General features: G+C 43.4%; 1 protein-coding gene across 1 annotated transcript in view; it reads left to right on the top strand.

Annotated features, from left to right (window-relative positions):
* The window catches only part of LOC117743999 (dystrophin-like), a 216,510-nt gene that overhangs the window by 132,045 nt on the left and 68,277 nt on the right, over nt 1–16,188 (top strand). The window contains 3 exon segments of the mRNA XM_034552044.1: nt 427–698; nt 1,960–2,106; nt 8,777–8,833. Of these exon segments, the coding sequence (XP_034407935.1) occupies nt 427–698; nt 1,960–2,106; nt 8,777–8,833 (476 nt within the window).

Below are 16,188 nucleotides of genomic sequence, written 5' to 3'. Positions count from 1 at the left end.
AAACATATTAATAAGTTCATAATTCATGTATTGGCATCACAAACATCATTCATTAATTTATTCAATTCAAAGCTTCACACACACACCAAAGTCATGGTGTTATAATCACGCTGCCTGTTTTACATTTATTGTCCACTCGATCTCGCAGGCAGGGAGAGTGCAAGTGAGGGGACCTAAGTAGTGAGTGACTAACGAGGGAATGGGCTGCAGGTGAGATGGGCGTGAGAACCAGGTGAAGGGAATGAAGGATGATCAGGTGTGAATGACCGGGTCTGAAATGACAAGAGAGTTAATTAAACCAGAAAACAGAATGAAAACACTAATAAGACGGGGAATTTGTGACAGCCACCGCCTTTGAGGGTACATATTGCTGCTTTCATTGTCCACAGATGTTAATTTAGGACCTCTTCTTTCCACAACCCTCAGATATCAGCCCAGACGAGCGTGCCCAGAATGTTGGTCGAGTCCTACGCAAAGAGGCAGAGGATGTGGCGACCAAGTGGGACAGGCTCAACGGCGACTCGGCTGACTGGCAGAGGAGGCTGGAGCTGGCTCTGGATCGGCTGATTGAGCTCCAGGAGGTGGAGGACCTGCTGGATGGACAGCTGCGGCAGGCTGAGATGGTGAAGGAGGCGTGGGAACCTGTTGGTGACTCCCTGCTGATTGACTCCCTGTCAGAGCATATTGAAAGAGTCAAGGTCCGATTGAATGAAGCTCACTTCAATATTTAGCAGTGTGTATCATCAATGTACGAAGGGAGTAAAATAGGACTAAACACAATTAATGTTTTCTTACAGGAGAGTTTTAATTGACATAACTGGCTAACACTCAATAAATAAATATACATATATACATACACTTATACTCATTTGGAAGACAACCTGAATGCTTTTAGTCAAATTTAGAACATGGGGTGGTGGTGTGTTTCAGTCTCTTGTGACCAAAGTTAGTATGACAGCAAAAGGAATCCAGTGTTACGACTCTAAGCTAACTAGTCTTCATATTTAGACTGCAGACATGAGAGTGGTTTCAGCCTTCTCGCCAAACTCAGGAAGAATGTGAAAAAGCATACCCCCCAAATTGTCTCAATATTCTTTTAAGAGGTTCTAAAATCTGGTGGAGGAAAACTGAATACTACTGAGTACTGAATACATTAAAGTCTCCATCTCCTTTTTTGTTGTTGCTATTCTAAGATGTGTATGTCATATATCATCTGTTTATATGTGAGTCTAATACAGAATGACATCCACAATGTTGATACTGCAAGGGATAATTTTGAAGTGGAGTTGTATGAGCTTTTTATCCATAGTGTTATTCCTACAGTAGTTGGCTGTCGGCACACTTTGAGTTTGGAGAAACTGACAAGAGTTCCAACACGGGAATGTACTGCTGTGTATGGCGGCAGCAGCAAAACATATAGACAGCTAAAAGAAAGACCCACTTAACAAATTACTGTTTTTATCAATGGAGTCTTGTGGAATTAAAGAGAGCATAGATAACAGCTTCAGTTACCCGTCGTAAAAGTCTGACGGAGAGATAAACCTGTGAAAATATGATAAATATAGCCCTTACATATATATACATTCCTGTGTTGATACTGTTGTCTGTTTCTCCAAACTGGAGGCGTGCAGAACTTCTTAAAATAATATTTACTATATATATATATATATATATATATATATATATTGTATGATCCTCATAGCGCGTGTTGCATTAATCCTACTTAAGCCTGTCAGTGTTTTCCATACATCAGCAATCATTAAACAAGCAGAAGAAGTGGGGTTTACATGATAGATGCATCTATTTCTCACTGTTAGAGGAGTTGAGGTGAGAAACAACTGAACGGAGGGGCTACTAACAGCCTGTCTGTGTTTCCCATCTGTCATCTCATCACTGTCAACAATGCAGCCTAATACAAATGATCTGAGAATTAATTTCGAGTGTGTGTCTGTTTTCCAGGAGTTCCAGGAAGAGATCGCTCCGATTAAGGATGACGTAATTCACATGAACCAGTTGGCGTCCACTTTCGGTCTGCCCGACATCCAGCTGTCGCCTGGCAACCTGGACCGCATCGAAGATCTCAACACACGCTGGAGGCTGCTCCAGGTACGCACACACAGACATTCACTATATTGAATACCTGCTGTACACATAACTCATCTGCAAGTCTCCACAACGTTGTGACTTGCCAGATGCATTGATTGTGTTCATTCAATGACACTGAAAAGATAAACCGTCTGATGAGCTCCTTTATGCCAACTCCTGTGAGGAGAATTTGGCTGACTTTCATTTTGGAGTTTAAAGAAAAAACGATGTATCAAGTTTTAATGATGCCACTAACTGTACGTTTCTGCAGGTTCTCGGTTGCTGTATTAGATATAATCACAAATCAAGATTATCTTGTTTCATTTGACCGTGCACATTCTATACACATTCTTGGCAAAACAATTACTACCTACTCTAGATTTCATTGTATTTATATTAATAACTATTTCAAACAACCCCATGCAGAGGCGAGCAGGAGTCCAGTTTTGAAAACACGTACCCCTCTGCATGTTTTTTTTTTTTTATTTTACTCTGGTTTAAATTTGGGTTCTCTGTACTTGAATCACAAATCCAGCCGAGGAAAAGTCTCTTTCACTGGATGCACCGAGTGTGCTCCGTGGCCATGTGCCCATACCATTGTATTTATGTTTTTTTAATTTTTTTTTAATTATTATTATTATTATTTATTTTTTTAAATTCAATTAAAGTGTGGGGGGGGCTGCTCACTGTTGCTATGGGACGGATAAAGGATCAACATTAGTCTTTGTCGAGAGGTTCTTGTAAGGAATCGTAGTAGTCTAGAAAAGGGCTTCATACTTTATCAAAGGTTTGGGAGGAAGCTCTGAGAGTGTATTTTATCTTTTCAAGTGTCAGGAAATACATGACATCTTTGACCCAGTGGGAGAACGATGGAGGGGCACGTTGCTTCCATCTAAGAAGGATCAAACATCGAGCAAGGAGTGTTGTGACCACATTGGCTTCATTTGGTAAACGGGTACAGAGTTCCTCTGGTGTTAAGCCAAAGAATGCGCAGGTTGGGTCCGGGTCAAATTGAGTTGCAAACATCTCACTATGAGCTTTAAAAATACTTATCCAAAAGGTGGAGAGTTTCGGGCATAGCCAAAACATGTGTAACAGGTCTGCTGGCTGGCCTTTACATCGAGGACATAACGGATCTGAGTTAGGGTACATTTTTGCCAGTCTAGTGTAATGAGCCCTGTGTACCACTTTTAGCTGTATCAAGTTGTGTTTAGCGGATATAGATGATGTATATATCAAGTCTAAAATAGAGTCCCATTGGTCATCTGTTATAGCCACTCCAAGATCTGAATCCTAGGCCATTTTTAAATTATCCAAGGAGTGTGGGTTGATATCGTTAATGAGCTTGTAAGTTTGGGATATCAATCCTCTACTGTTCGGGTCCAGTTCTAGGAGGCTGTCAACATGAGATTTCATGGGCTTGTTTGGAAATGAGTCAAAAGTTTTTTGTACAAAGCTCCTGATCTGCAAGTAGCGGAAAAAAATGTTCTTTGGTAGATCATAGGTTTGTGATAATTGGGAGAATGAAGCAAACGTGTCTTTTATGTATAAATTATTGATTGACCTGACCTGATCAAACCATAGAGTAAATGCGCCTTCTGTACAGGAAGGAATAAACATGTGATTACATTTAATGGGGGAGTGGGTGGAGGTTCCTTGTAGCCCAAAGTGTCTCCTAAACTGAGCCCATATTCTTATTGTGTGATTTACTATTATGTTTGTACTCAAGCTATTGCTAAGAAGAGGTAGGGCTGCACAGACCACTGAGCCGAGGTGGTGCCGGCAGGAGGAGAATTCTATTTGTACCCCATCCGCCTTTCCTAGAATTGGCCTGTTTTCAAACCAGTGAAGTAGCTTCTGGATATTGCATGCCCAATAGTAAAAGAGAAAATTGGGTAAAGCTAAGCCTCCTGCACGCTTTGGTCTTTGGAGTTGAGTCTTGCTGATCCGACTAGGTTTGGTCCCCCATATGAAAGAAATTATAATTTTATCAAGATTTATGAAAAAATATTTTTTTAATCAGGATAGGAATATTTTGAAAGAGATATAAAAATGTTGGTAATACTATCATTTTAACTAGGTTAACACGACCCACTAGGGATAATGGTAACGAGGCCCAGCGAGTCATATTCTGTTTGCATTTATTGAAAAGGGTAATAGTTATTTTTAAAAGTAGAATGGAAGTGACCTCAATCCCCAAGTACTCAATGCCATCCCGGGCCACCCTTTTAAAGGGGAAAAGGCTGTAAGGGAGCACTCTGCTTCAGAGTTTAGAGGGAAAAGTTAATTTTTTTGCAAATTTAGCTTATATCCTGATATTTTCCCAAACTGATTCAGGATATCTAGAATATAGGGGAGAGCTAGAGATGGGTTAGAGACATACAGCAGCAAATCGTCCGCGTACAGAGAAACTTTCAGTTCTAAATCACCCCGAGTTATACCCTTAAAGTCCTTACAGAGTCGCAGTGCCACTGCTAGGGGCTCGATGGCTAGAGAGGGGAAAGAGGACACCCTTGTCTTGAAGTAGTCAGATTGAGTATTGTTAGAGATTACAGCGGCTAGGGGAGAGGAATAAAGTAATCTGATCCAGGCAATGAATTCCTCAGAGAAGCCACATTTTTGGAGAACAGCAAATAAGTATTTCCACTCGACCCAGTCAAAGACCTTCTCTGCATCAAGAGAAACCACTACCTCTGGGCATGTTAAAGGGGCCAAATGGACAACATTGAATAGTTTTCGTGAATTTGAATGGGAGTGCCGGCCTTGGATAAATCCTGTTTGGTCAGGTGAGACAATATCTGGGATCACGCTCTCCAGACTTTAGACAGCATTTTAAAATCCACATTAAGTAGGGCGATAAGATGAGCAGAATACCGGGTCTTTATCCTTCTTAGCCAGTAGGGATTTAGAAGCCTTTCTCAGAGTTCTAGGAAGAATGACTAAGGAGAGTGCCTCTCCAAACATTGCTTTAAGAGTTGGTGCCAGCTGATAGGAGAACATTTTATAAAATTCTGTCGTAAACCCGTCGGGGCCTGGTGACTTGTTGTTCTGCATAGATTTTATGTCCATTATAATTTTTAGCAACTGAGATATCTGCACCTAGATTGGAGTTTTGTTCCTCTGATATGGTAGGGATAGTCAAATTATCAAAGCGGGCACATGAGGGGCCAGGGTCATTGTTAAGTTCTGAAGTGTAAAGGTTAGAATAGAATTGTAAAAAGGCTTTATTTATGTCATTATGATCTATCAACGTTTCTCCTGTGTCTGATTGAATCTTTGGGATATTGCGGGTGGTAGCCATTTGGCGGGCTTGCATAGCCAGTAGTCTACTAGATTTATCTCCAAATTCATACACATTATGTCTGGATCTTAAGATGAGACGTGTTGCCTCGTCAGTAGATAGGAGATTAAATTCAGTTTGGAGTCTTAACCGTTACTTATAAAGACTTGCAGTCGGGGAATGAGCATATTTAGAGTCTACATCCAGGATCTTTTGGGAAATTTCGGTCAGTTTGTAGTTTTTCCGTTTCTTGATAGTAGAGAAATAAGCTATGATTTGCCCGCGGAGGTATGTTTCCCATAATGTAGCTTGCGAGATCTCTGGGGAGGAGTTAGTCTCTAGAAATAATTGTATTTGGGCTGAGATGAACTCCACAACATTTTCATCTGAGAGTAAGAGAGGGTTGAGCCTCCAGACTCTGTTTGGAAGGGGGCGGTTTGGGAGGTCTAAATCAAATAGAATGGCACTGTGATCTGATATGACAATACTATTATACGAGCAGGACTTAACTTTAGGCAGCAGCCTATTATCGAGTAAGAAATAGTCTATGCGGTTATAGGTAGGATACACATTTGAGAAAAAGGAGTAAGCTCTGGTGTTGGGGAAACTTAAACCTCCAAATATCTGAAAGACCACACTTGTGCATGAAATCGTTCACAACTCTACCTGACTTGGAAAGGTTCTGAGGATTCTGGGATGACCTTTCCAATGTGACATCCAGCACAAGGTTAAAATCACCTCCTATTATAAGCAATCCATTGTCAAGCTTAGGTATAGCAAGAAATAACCTCTCAAAAAAATGACTGTCGTCGCAGTTAGGGGTATACACGTTTACCAAAATCACAGAATTAGCCCAGAGTTGTCCAGTAACAATAATATATCTCCCGTTTGGGTCGCTAATAATCTATTGAAAAGAGGTGTTTTTGTTAATCAATATAGCAGTCCCTCTGGCCTTTGCATTAAATCTAGAATAGAATAAAAAAAAAATGTAAAGACATAAAAAGAAATATCGAAAGAAAAATACATTAGGAATAAAAGGCTCCAGTCCTGTGTACCTAGACCTGTTAACCCTATCTGTTTTACTATTATAAACGTTGTGCATATCTCTATCATGCACTTTAAACTCTGTCTTTAAGAATGATTGTAAAAGGCCTGAGAGACGCTTCTTTTAAAGAATCTACGGACATTTTCTAAACATTGACAAACACAACAAACAGCCATTCTGCATATCCAGGCGGTTAGAATTTAACAAGAGGAGATGAGATACCCATTTGGGTAATTGGTAACAAAAAATAAGAGCAAATAGCATTAACTATAAACCAAAGTGACCTACGCCAGTCTTAACCACACAGACCACGAGAACGTGACTTTTTCAACTGACCAAACATGCGGTTCTGTTACCAGTCATCCAGTATTTACCATTTTAAAGTTCAATAGAGGGAAAGGAAAGGTTATCATGTAATGTAAATAACACAAGACTACCGTATTTATGTATTTTGGGGTGTTATCCATCGGGTACCCGATCCGGTGCAGGATTCTGGCTCCACGTACAACACGTGGAGAAATCCAAAGTTTGACAGTCCATTTTTGTAATTCCGGTTGCTTAACGAAAGGGAAATAGTGATTAAAGAGTTTTTACAACATGTTGACGATGATGCCTTACATGGCAACAATTATCTTTCCAGGTTAGCATGCGTGTCTGTGTTACCTTTTGGGAAAGGGATAATAAGGAGAGAAAACAAACGCAAACATACGCACTCTGTGATCAGTGGCAGCACAGGGCGAGGCTCCATCAGTCTCGATAAACCCAGTGGCAGCCAAGCTGGAAGTCAGACAGTGATTATCACCGGGGGTGACAGAGTCAATCAGCTGCCAGAGTGATGCAGAGGAACCGCCGGCGGAGACGGGCGTCATGGTGACACCGCGGTGATACGACCAGACGGCCGGTCTCTCTGAAGTTAGCACCTGACCAGATGCTAGCACAAACCCCCCTCCCAACACACACACACACACACACACTTTGTCTTGCAGTACATGTGAGTACATCAGTGTAGTGGATGTAGACAGACATCAGGAGAAAGAAAGATGGAAAAACGGCCATTAATGTTTGGTCAAGTATTATTTGTCTTGGCCAATGATTATTTGGCAAACATTAGCAAATAAGTTGACAGTGCTTACCTTTTTAGTCCAAAGGTTAGCATTTCGTATTTGCTGTGCTGCATAGTTTACTTTATTTACTAGTTTATCTTGTCTGTCATATGGCGAATGGCTTTTAGAAACTTAAGACGTTGGAGTTGATGATGCAAATACTGGCTTTGGATATAAGATGTGAACTGATTGTCCTGTTAGCAAACAAGCTAACAAGCTTGCTAACTGACTTGTTTGCTCAAAAAGCATTTCTCCCCTCTTCAATAAGACTCTTGAAGTTATGTACTAAATGTCCAGGGGAAAGTAAAAGGCACAGGACAGAGAAAATAGAAAGAAGGGTCCCAACAGCTCAGAGCTATTGGGACTGACTAGTGCTAGCATGTTCCTGGCTGGCTAGCAGGTTGGTGGTTAGCATACCAGCTAAAGTAGTTTCGTTCTGATCGTATATATTTCTGCCTTAAAAGATCTCTAGAGCTTACTTAAAGCAATACTTCACCCACAAAATGTTGATTTCAATTAGTGATAAGAGGTGCCTTCAAAGAGCCCAACGGATATTAAAAGACAATCTCTGACCAGAGATACAGTATTATCAGCTGGAGTACCACCAGACTTCAGAGCAGCTGCTTTCCTCAGGCTGTAAAACTCCTTAGTTTATCCTCCACCTTCCACATATAGGATAGTTTTGTTTCTTTTTTATGTTTTATTTATGTCTTTTTTTTTAGTACAAACTACATTAAGTTGCACAGGGTTGTACAACAGGGTTGTTATAGTAAATAACCTATATTGAAACATCCGTTTCCATGAGACTTACTTAGACTTATAGTTTTGTTTTGTGAAATGTGGCCCCCATACCTCAATTCATCAAGACTTGTTTTGGGATTTTCCGTTCACTGTGGAGGATTGTTCAACGGAACACAGAGTGAGTAATTGTTACGAATGATCACTTTGAGGGTGAAGCATTTCTACAAATTCAAAAGTGAGTTTGATTCAAAAGAAATATGAGAAATGTGACGGATTACTACTTTCATCTGTCACATTTAGCGGCTTTGTAAATACAGAAAGAAAAGGATTCAACTGCCAGTTTTTATTAAAGGTCTTTGTGTGCGTGCGCGTGAGTGTGTGAGTGTGTGAGTGTGTGTGTGTGTGTGTGTGTGTGTGTGTGTGTGTGTGTGTGTGTGTGTTCTGTCATGCTTAAAAGGTGGGGACATAGTGCACTCTGAGTGATTTCCTCAAATATCCTCTTGTTTGTACAATTCTAATTAGGTTACCATGGATACGGGGGAAAGCAACAGAAATGGATTGGGTGATGTGGACTCAAAGGTAATTTCATCGTTTGGTTTCATGTAACATCAAAGCCCCACCCTCCAAAACAGAACTGGTCATCCCTGTCATATTTTCATTAACTTCTTCTGTTACATACCAACAATATCTCATCAGTGGCCGACTTATTTGGGTTGTGGATGAAAGGTTTGCTGGTTAATCAGCTGTCCACTCAGACTGGCTAATAGTAACCCATCTCAGTCTCTCAGCTTCAAGACTTCTATCAAAGAGACACCTATGAGCTTTCAATGATTCACTTTTTCATTTTTTTTTACCTCCTGAAACAAACATCCGTAACTAATCAGTGTCTGCTAAAGGTTTGCATGCCGACTGGAGATGCATGTGTTGCCTGGGAACATTAGATCATTGAACATTGTGTCAGGAAGCGTCAGTGATTACAACACACTCAACACAAGCTGCTTCTCCGGGGACTGTCAGGATGCAGCTAGCTGTCAAGTGCTGGTACCGGACTGAAATCATGCCTGCAAGCATCAAATACATTTTTATCTGAATTATATATCAGATTAGAAAGGCGTAATGGAAGCATCTTATTTTGAGAAATGGTAGCGTGATAAATAGTGATAGAGATACATTTATACATACCTATAATGGATAATATATAGCAGTGGTTCTCAGATGAAGGCACAATATTTACGTGAGATTTAAAAAATATATATTTAAAATAAGCATCCATTAAAAAATATTTAATAAATAATTAATAAAACACAAGTGTAAGTTCATTAACTTAATTTGATATTAAGTAGGCTATTAATTATCCTAAAATCCCCGCGTCCCTCCCATATCAGGATGGTTTGACCCAACCTGGCACACGCCACCTGTCATCACCTGCCAATCACTGCTGCCTTGAAAACTCAAACAATGGAGTCATGGTTGAAGAATGGCAGCAATGCTGCTGAAAACACTGAGAGACAAGTGCCAAAGAAGGTGAAACCAGAGCTGGCAAAATTCTGTCAGTTTTCAGAAGACTATGTTGTAATTGGATTTACGTCCACGAGTTGCAACCCACCATAACCGCGTTGTGTTTTTTCTGTGGAGAAAGGTTCGCCTACAGTAGCATGAAGCCAGCACACCTTGAGCGGCATCTCAAGACTAAACATGCAAATCATGCTGGTAAGCCACCTGAGCTTTTTTAAGAGAAAACTTTCTGAATTCAGGTCATCTCAAGACACGATGCGTAAAGTCTCCACGACATCAATCAAAGCCCTGGAGGCCTCTTATGCAGTCTCATTGCTCATAGTTAAAGCCAAAAAAACCTTCACTATAACCGAAGACCTGCGCCTTCCAATTGTGCTGGGTGACTGGACACAAACACAGCGGAGAAAGACAGTGCCTTTTGTCAAATGCCTGTGTGCATGCATCTACTCTGTGTGCCGCAGAGTATAGATGCAATGGGAACAGACACTGTCGAACAGGTTGAGGCAAAAATTAGCGAGTGTTTTTCACTACAGCTGGATGAATCCACAGATGTCAGTGGAAACTTGTTGCTTTTGTAAGATACATCAATTCAACGACATTTATGAGAACATATGAGGGAAAAACAATAGAGGACATTTTTTATGTTGTCAACAACTTTTCTGCATCTGTGAAAACAAGGGAGCTGAACACACACAACTGCTGCTGCACACAGAAGTGCTCTGGCTCTCTCGAGGGATAAGACACAATCGGCTGTTGGAATTAGGATCTGAAGTACACGCCTTTCTGATCGAGCACAGATCACACAGACCACGAGAACGTGACTCTTTCAACTGACCGAACATGCGGTTCTGTTAACAGTCATCCAGTATTTACCATTTTAAAGTTCAACAGAGGGAAAGGAAGGTTATCATGTAATGTAAATGTTATAAGACTACCGTATTTATGTATTTTGGGGTGTTATCCATCGGGTACCCGATCCGATGCAGGATTCTGGCCCCACGTACAACACGTGGAGAAATCCAAAGTTTGACAGTCCGTTTTTGTAATTCCGGTTGCTTAACGAAAGGGAAATAGTGATTAAAGAGTTTTTACAACATGTTGACGATGATTCCTTACATGGCAACAATTATCTTTCCAGGTTAGCATGCGTGTCTGTGTTACCTTTTGGGAAAGGGATAATAAGGAGAGAAAACAAACGCAAACAGGGTTAGGGTTAGTATTCTGATCGAGCACAGATCTCCCCATGCCACCTTGTTCCAGGACACAGACTGGCTTGCAAAGCTGTGCTATCTGTCAGATATATTCAGCAAACTGAAGGAACTGAATGTGTCTCTGCAGGGCAAGCACACGTTTCTCACTAAAATGTAAGTGCAAAAGCACTCAGTTCAATAAAACAATGCAATCTTCAGTTTCTACAGTTCAATAAATCAGACACTGATGGCACAGCACTATGTATTACTTCTTTTTTTAACCAAAAATGGTTTGCGTTGGTTAAGGGGTACTTGGCTGAACAAAGATTTCACAGGTGGTACATCACTGAAAAAAGGTTGGCTGCATTATTGTCATTTACCCTTTTATATTGTAGGAGCCAAATGTGTTAACGAAAATGTAATGGTCCTGTGCTTGCCTAATATAATCAATCAGATCATGATTGACGGCAGGTGTTGGACCCCGGAAAGGGCAAACAGTTTTGACCGCTGTGGAGTGGCGAGTTTAGCTGTCTCCGCCGATATTGTGGCATATCTCGACAAAGAGAATAAACACATTATATTTATACAGAAACAAATGTGTCCGTGGCTGATGTCAGCGAAGCAAAAGGGTGGAGGCTGAACAAGAGCGCGTCAGCCAGATCAAACCGAGGGAAAAACACCTCAGTAGCCTAAGTACTAGACTGGGCTCCTTTTAACATATATACTTCCTAGCAAAAAGGTTTACACCTCTGTATGTATTCAAATATCTCATTATTGGGCCGGCTCAGGTAGAGCTTGCTCTGATGTTAAGATTGGGGGTTCGGGCCCAGGCTCCTTCAGTCACATGTTGAAGGGTTACTGAATCCCCAAATGCTCCAGAAGGCTTGGTCTAATTAGTTTAGATCCTGATGGGCAGGTGACACCTTGTATTGCAGCCTCTGCCATCAGTGGGTGAAAGTTGCTATGTAGATGAATATACATTTATTTAGAATTGTTTTACTTGTGTGATTATCTTTTTTTTCATGCATAAGCATTGTTCAGCCTGATCTCGTAGAAATACTTGAAACCGCAACCTCAAACAGAGGATTACGTGGCGATGGCACGTGAGTGTTGGTGCAACAGACACAATGCAAAGTTAATTAGGATAATTTGTCGTGGTAGAACCAGGCGACAACCTCCTGTTTTGCCGAGTGACGCCAATGCGGATGTGTCCTAAAACTTGCATTTTCTCTACCGACCATCAGGGGGCGACTCTTCTGGTTGTATGAGAAAATGACTCTACTTCTCTCTTGATTTATTCCCTCAGTAAACATTGTAAACATGAGTTTATGGTTTCAATCTCTAGTAGTTTCAAGTCTTCTTCAATACAGCATGATGTTCATGTTGTAAATGATGGTCCATTCAAATAGACCATAAAGAAGAGTATGCTTTTGGCAAGGATTTTGATTGAAAGGTCGCTGCCGCTACCAGAGACATATACGGCATCTCTACGTCACTTCTCCAAATTCCAAATAGGGTAACTTCCATTCTTTGGCTGCAAAAAAACAACAACATGGTGATTGCCGTAATCCAAGATGTTGAACTCGGGGCTTCAAAAGAACAGTTCACAAAGTTTCATCAAAGTCCATGTAGGGAGGAGGTATTGGTGGAGGGATGGGTTAAACACGGGACTTCCACCCAGGAGACAGGTGTTTTGTGTTCCATTAGATTATTTAACTTCATTATTTTAAATTGAGTATCTACATAACTTATGTTATGTAACAAATGAAGCCTACCTTTTTAAAAAGCCTACCAGAATCTTCTCTTTCCTGAACCTAACCAGGACATTGTGGTTTTGTTGCTTTGACCTAATTGTTTCCATAGGTTGTGGTCCTTTCACGTATTTCTGTGAGATCACGTTGCATTGCTGGAGGGAGCCTTAGATTCAATAATTTGTATTGCCAACTACTGCTTCTCTGTAATCTCTGTAATCATTATACATTTGATAATAAAGAACTTGAAACAGTAGTTCACACCAACATCAGTGCCTGAAGTGTAGATGTGATTTATTGTGGTTGTCAAGAGGCCAATGACAACTCATGGAAATGGACCCCAATGTATATTTATTTATATTCCATATATTTTATTTATGGAATGGAGTGTATTTATATAGCAGTCATATCCAGAGCACTTTACATTTGTGCACGTTTGTTATTTGTATGAATTACCATTTGCGGTTTGGATGTCTGTTGAACATATTTAGTTCTTGATACATCGACCAGAGTTAATCATTGTAACAGGTTTGTGTTACCCCCCCCCCCCCTAACACAGAAACACAGGAGACTCAAACTCAGTTTACAGATCTTTATTTGTCCGGGAGACAGTCGTGCTCTTCGGCCTTGCCCCTGAGCGCCCTCCTGTGTCCGTACTCGGCTCCCGTCATGGCAACGTCCAAACCCCTCCTCCTTCCGTCTTACTGCCATTTTATAGGGAAAGCACATCATTAGACCCAGCTGAGGCCAATTAAGCCTCCACCTGGTACCGTTCCCTGAGCGCACTCCCCAAATTCCCCTCTGCAGCTGAGCCTAACTACGCCCCACCACCACATACCTCCACCGCCCGACTTAGGCCAGGGCGCCATCCGGCCTAACCTATTCCACCCCCCCCCCCCCCCCCCCCCCCCCCCTCCCCGTGAGAGCGGGAGAGGAAGTCGGCCACAACCATCTGCGTCCCCGGCCTATGGATCACTTTGAAATTAAAAGGCTGCAAAGCCAGATACCACCGAGTGATCCGGGCGTTAGTATCCTTCATGCGATGGAGCCACTGGAGTGGAGCGTGGTCCGAACAGAGGGTGAATGAGCGTCCCAGGAGGTAGTAGCGTAGGGAGTCGACCGCCTACCGGATGGCGAAGCACTCCTCCACCGTGCTGTACCTGGCTTCCCTCTCCGACAGTTTGCGGCTGATGTACAGGACCGGGCGGCCTCCACCTGCTGGGACAAAACGGCCCCAAGCCCTCTGTTCAATGCATCAGTCTGCAGGGTAAAGGGAAGAGAGAAGTTAGGGGTGTGGAGGAGCGGTTCCCCACAGAGAGCTTGCTTTACCTTCTCAAACACCAACTGGCACCGCTCCGTCCACTGGACCGGATATGAGGCACCTTTCCGGGTCAGGTCGGTCAAGGGGCTGGTCAAATCTGCAAAATTTGGGATGAACCGCCTATAGTAACCCGCCAGCCCCAAAAACCGTCTCAGCTGCGATAGCTGCAGTCTTGTCCACCTGTGGGCGCACCTGCCCGCCGCCCAAGTGGTACCCCAGATACCGTACCTCCCTCCGTCCAGCTGCACATTTCCCTGGGTTGGCAGTGAGCCCCGCCTGCCTCAGGGACTCCAGCACCCGCTGCACATGCTCCGCCCACGTGGTGCTGTGAATGATCACATCATCCAAGTAGGCGGCCGCATATGCAGCGTGCGGACGCAGCACCCGGTCCATGAGGCGTTGAAACGTGGCTGGGGCCCCGAACAACCCAAAGGGAAGCATGGTGAATTGGTATAACCCATACGGAGTGGCAAAGGCCGTCTTTTCCCTGGACTCTGGCGACAGAGGAATCTGCCAGTAGCCCTTTGTTAAATCCAGTGTCGTAAAGAAACGCGCAGTGCTCAGTCGGTCCAGGAGTTCGTCGACCCGGGGCATTGGGTAAGCATCGAATCGTGACACGTCATTCACCCTACGATAATCCACGCAGAACCGTATAGATCCATCCTTCTTGACCACAAGAACAATGGGTCTACACCAGGCACTGTGTGACTCTTCTATTACCCCCATCTCCAGCATGGCCGCTAATTCCCTCTGAACCACCTTTCTTTTGTGTTCAGGTAACCTGTAGGGCCGTAACCGCACCGCCACGCCCGGAGGCGTCTCAATTCGGTGAGATTGGTGCGACCTGGCAGGAGAGAGAACACGTCAGCAAACTGCTCTTGCAACTGGGCAATGTCTGTTCTCTGGGTCCCGGAGAGATGGTCTTCACAAAGGAGCGAGGCCGGATTAGTAGATTTTGGAGCCTCAGGCCCCAGCTCCTCTCTCTCAGATACCGCAGACACCAGAGAAACAGACTCCGCCTCCCTCCATGCTTTTAGGAGGTTGAGGTGGTAAATCTGTGTAGCTCCACCCCTGTCAGAACGCACCACCTCATAGTCAACATCCCCTACTCGCCGTGTGACCACAAAGGGCCCTTGCCACTTGGCGAGGAGTTTAGAGCTGGAAGAAGGAAGCAATACAAGTACCTTCTCTCCCGGTGTGAATGGTCTCAGCCTGGCCCCTCTGTTGTACAGCCGCTGTTGACGCCCCTGGGCCTGGAGCAAATTCTCACGTGACTTCCTACCCAGTGTGTGGAGCTTTGCCCGCAGGTCCAGGACGTATTGGATCTCACTTTTACTGGTGCTCAGCCCCTCCTCCCAGTTTTCTTTAATGAGGTCGAGCACCCCCCGTGGAGTCCTGCCAAACAAAAGTTCAAAGGGAGAAAATCCTGTGGAGGCCTGGGGAACCTCCCGCACTGCAAACAACAGAGTCAAGCCATTTATCCCAATTACGTACATCGTCATTAATACATTTACGGATCATGGACTTTAAAGTCTTATTCAGACGCTCCACCAGACCGTCTGTCTGTGGGTGGTACACACTGGTCCGAATAGACTTAATGCCCAGTAACCCATAAAGTTCTCTCAGTGCTCTTGACATGAACTGGGTGCCCTGGTCAGTCAGAATCTCTTTCGTGATTCCGACTCGGGAGATGACCTGAAACAGCGCCTGCGCAACACTCTTTGCCGAAATATTGCGCAACGGCACTGCCTCCGGATATCCACAAGGACTAACACAAAGCGATATCCGTGTGCACTTCGGTGAAATGGCCCGATGAGGTCCATGGCTATTCGCTCGAACGGAACCTCCATTAATGGCAGAGGACGCAAAGGCGCCCTCGGAATGGCCGGGGGATTTACCAATTGACACTCCGGGCAGGACGCACACCAACGGTGCACATCTGCCCAGATGCCTGGCCAATAAAATCGGGTCATTATCCGGTCCAGTATTTTCTCGTATCCCATGTGACCAGCCATCGGGTTATAGTGAGCCGCCTGGAAAATCATTTCCCGGCGGCTTTTCGGCACCAGCAACTGGGCGCTTTCCTCCCCTGTCTGAGCGTCACGGCTCACTCTGTACAGTCTGTCCCTAATCAATGAAAAGTGCGGATATGACTGC

This window comes from Cyclopterus lumpus, chromosome 2 (assembly GCF_009769545.1).
Source record: "Cyclopterus lumpus isolate fCycLum1 chromosome 2, fCycLum1.pri, whole genome shotgun sequence".
In the NCBI taxonomy this organism is placed as follows: Eukaryota; Metazoa; Chordata; class Actinopteri; order Perciformes; family Cyclopteridae; genus Cyclopterus; species Cyclopterus lumpus.
The sequence above is the reverse complement of the archived record's forward strand: the minus strand, read 5'-3'. Positions and strand labels throughout refer to the sequence as shown.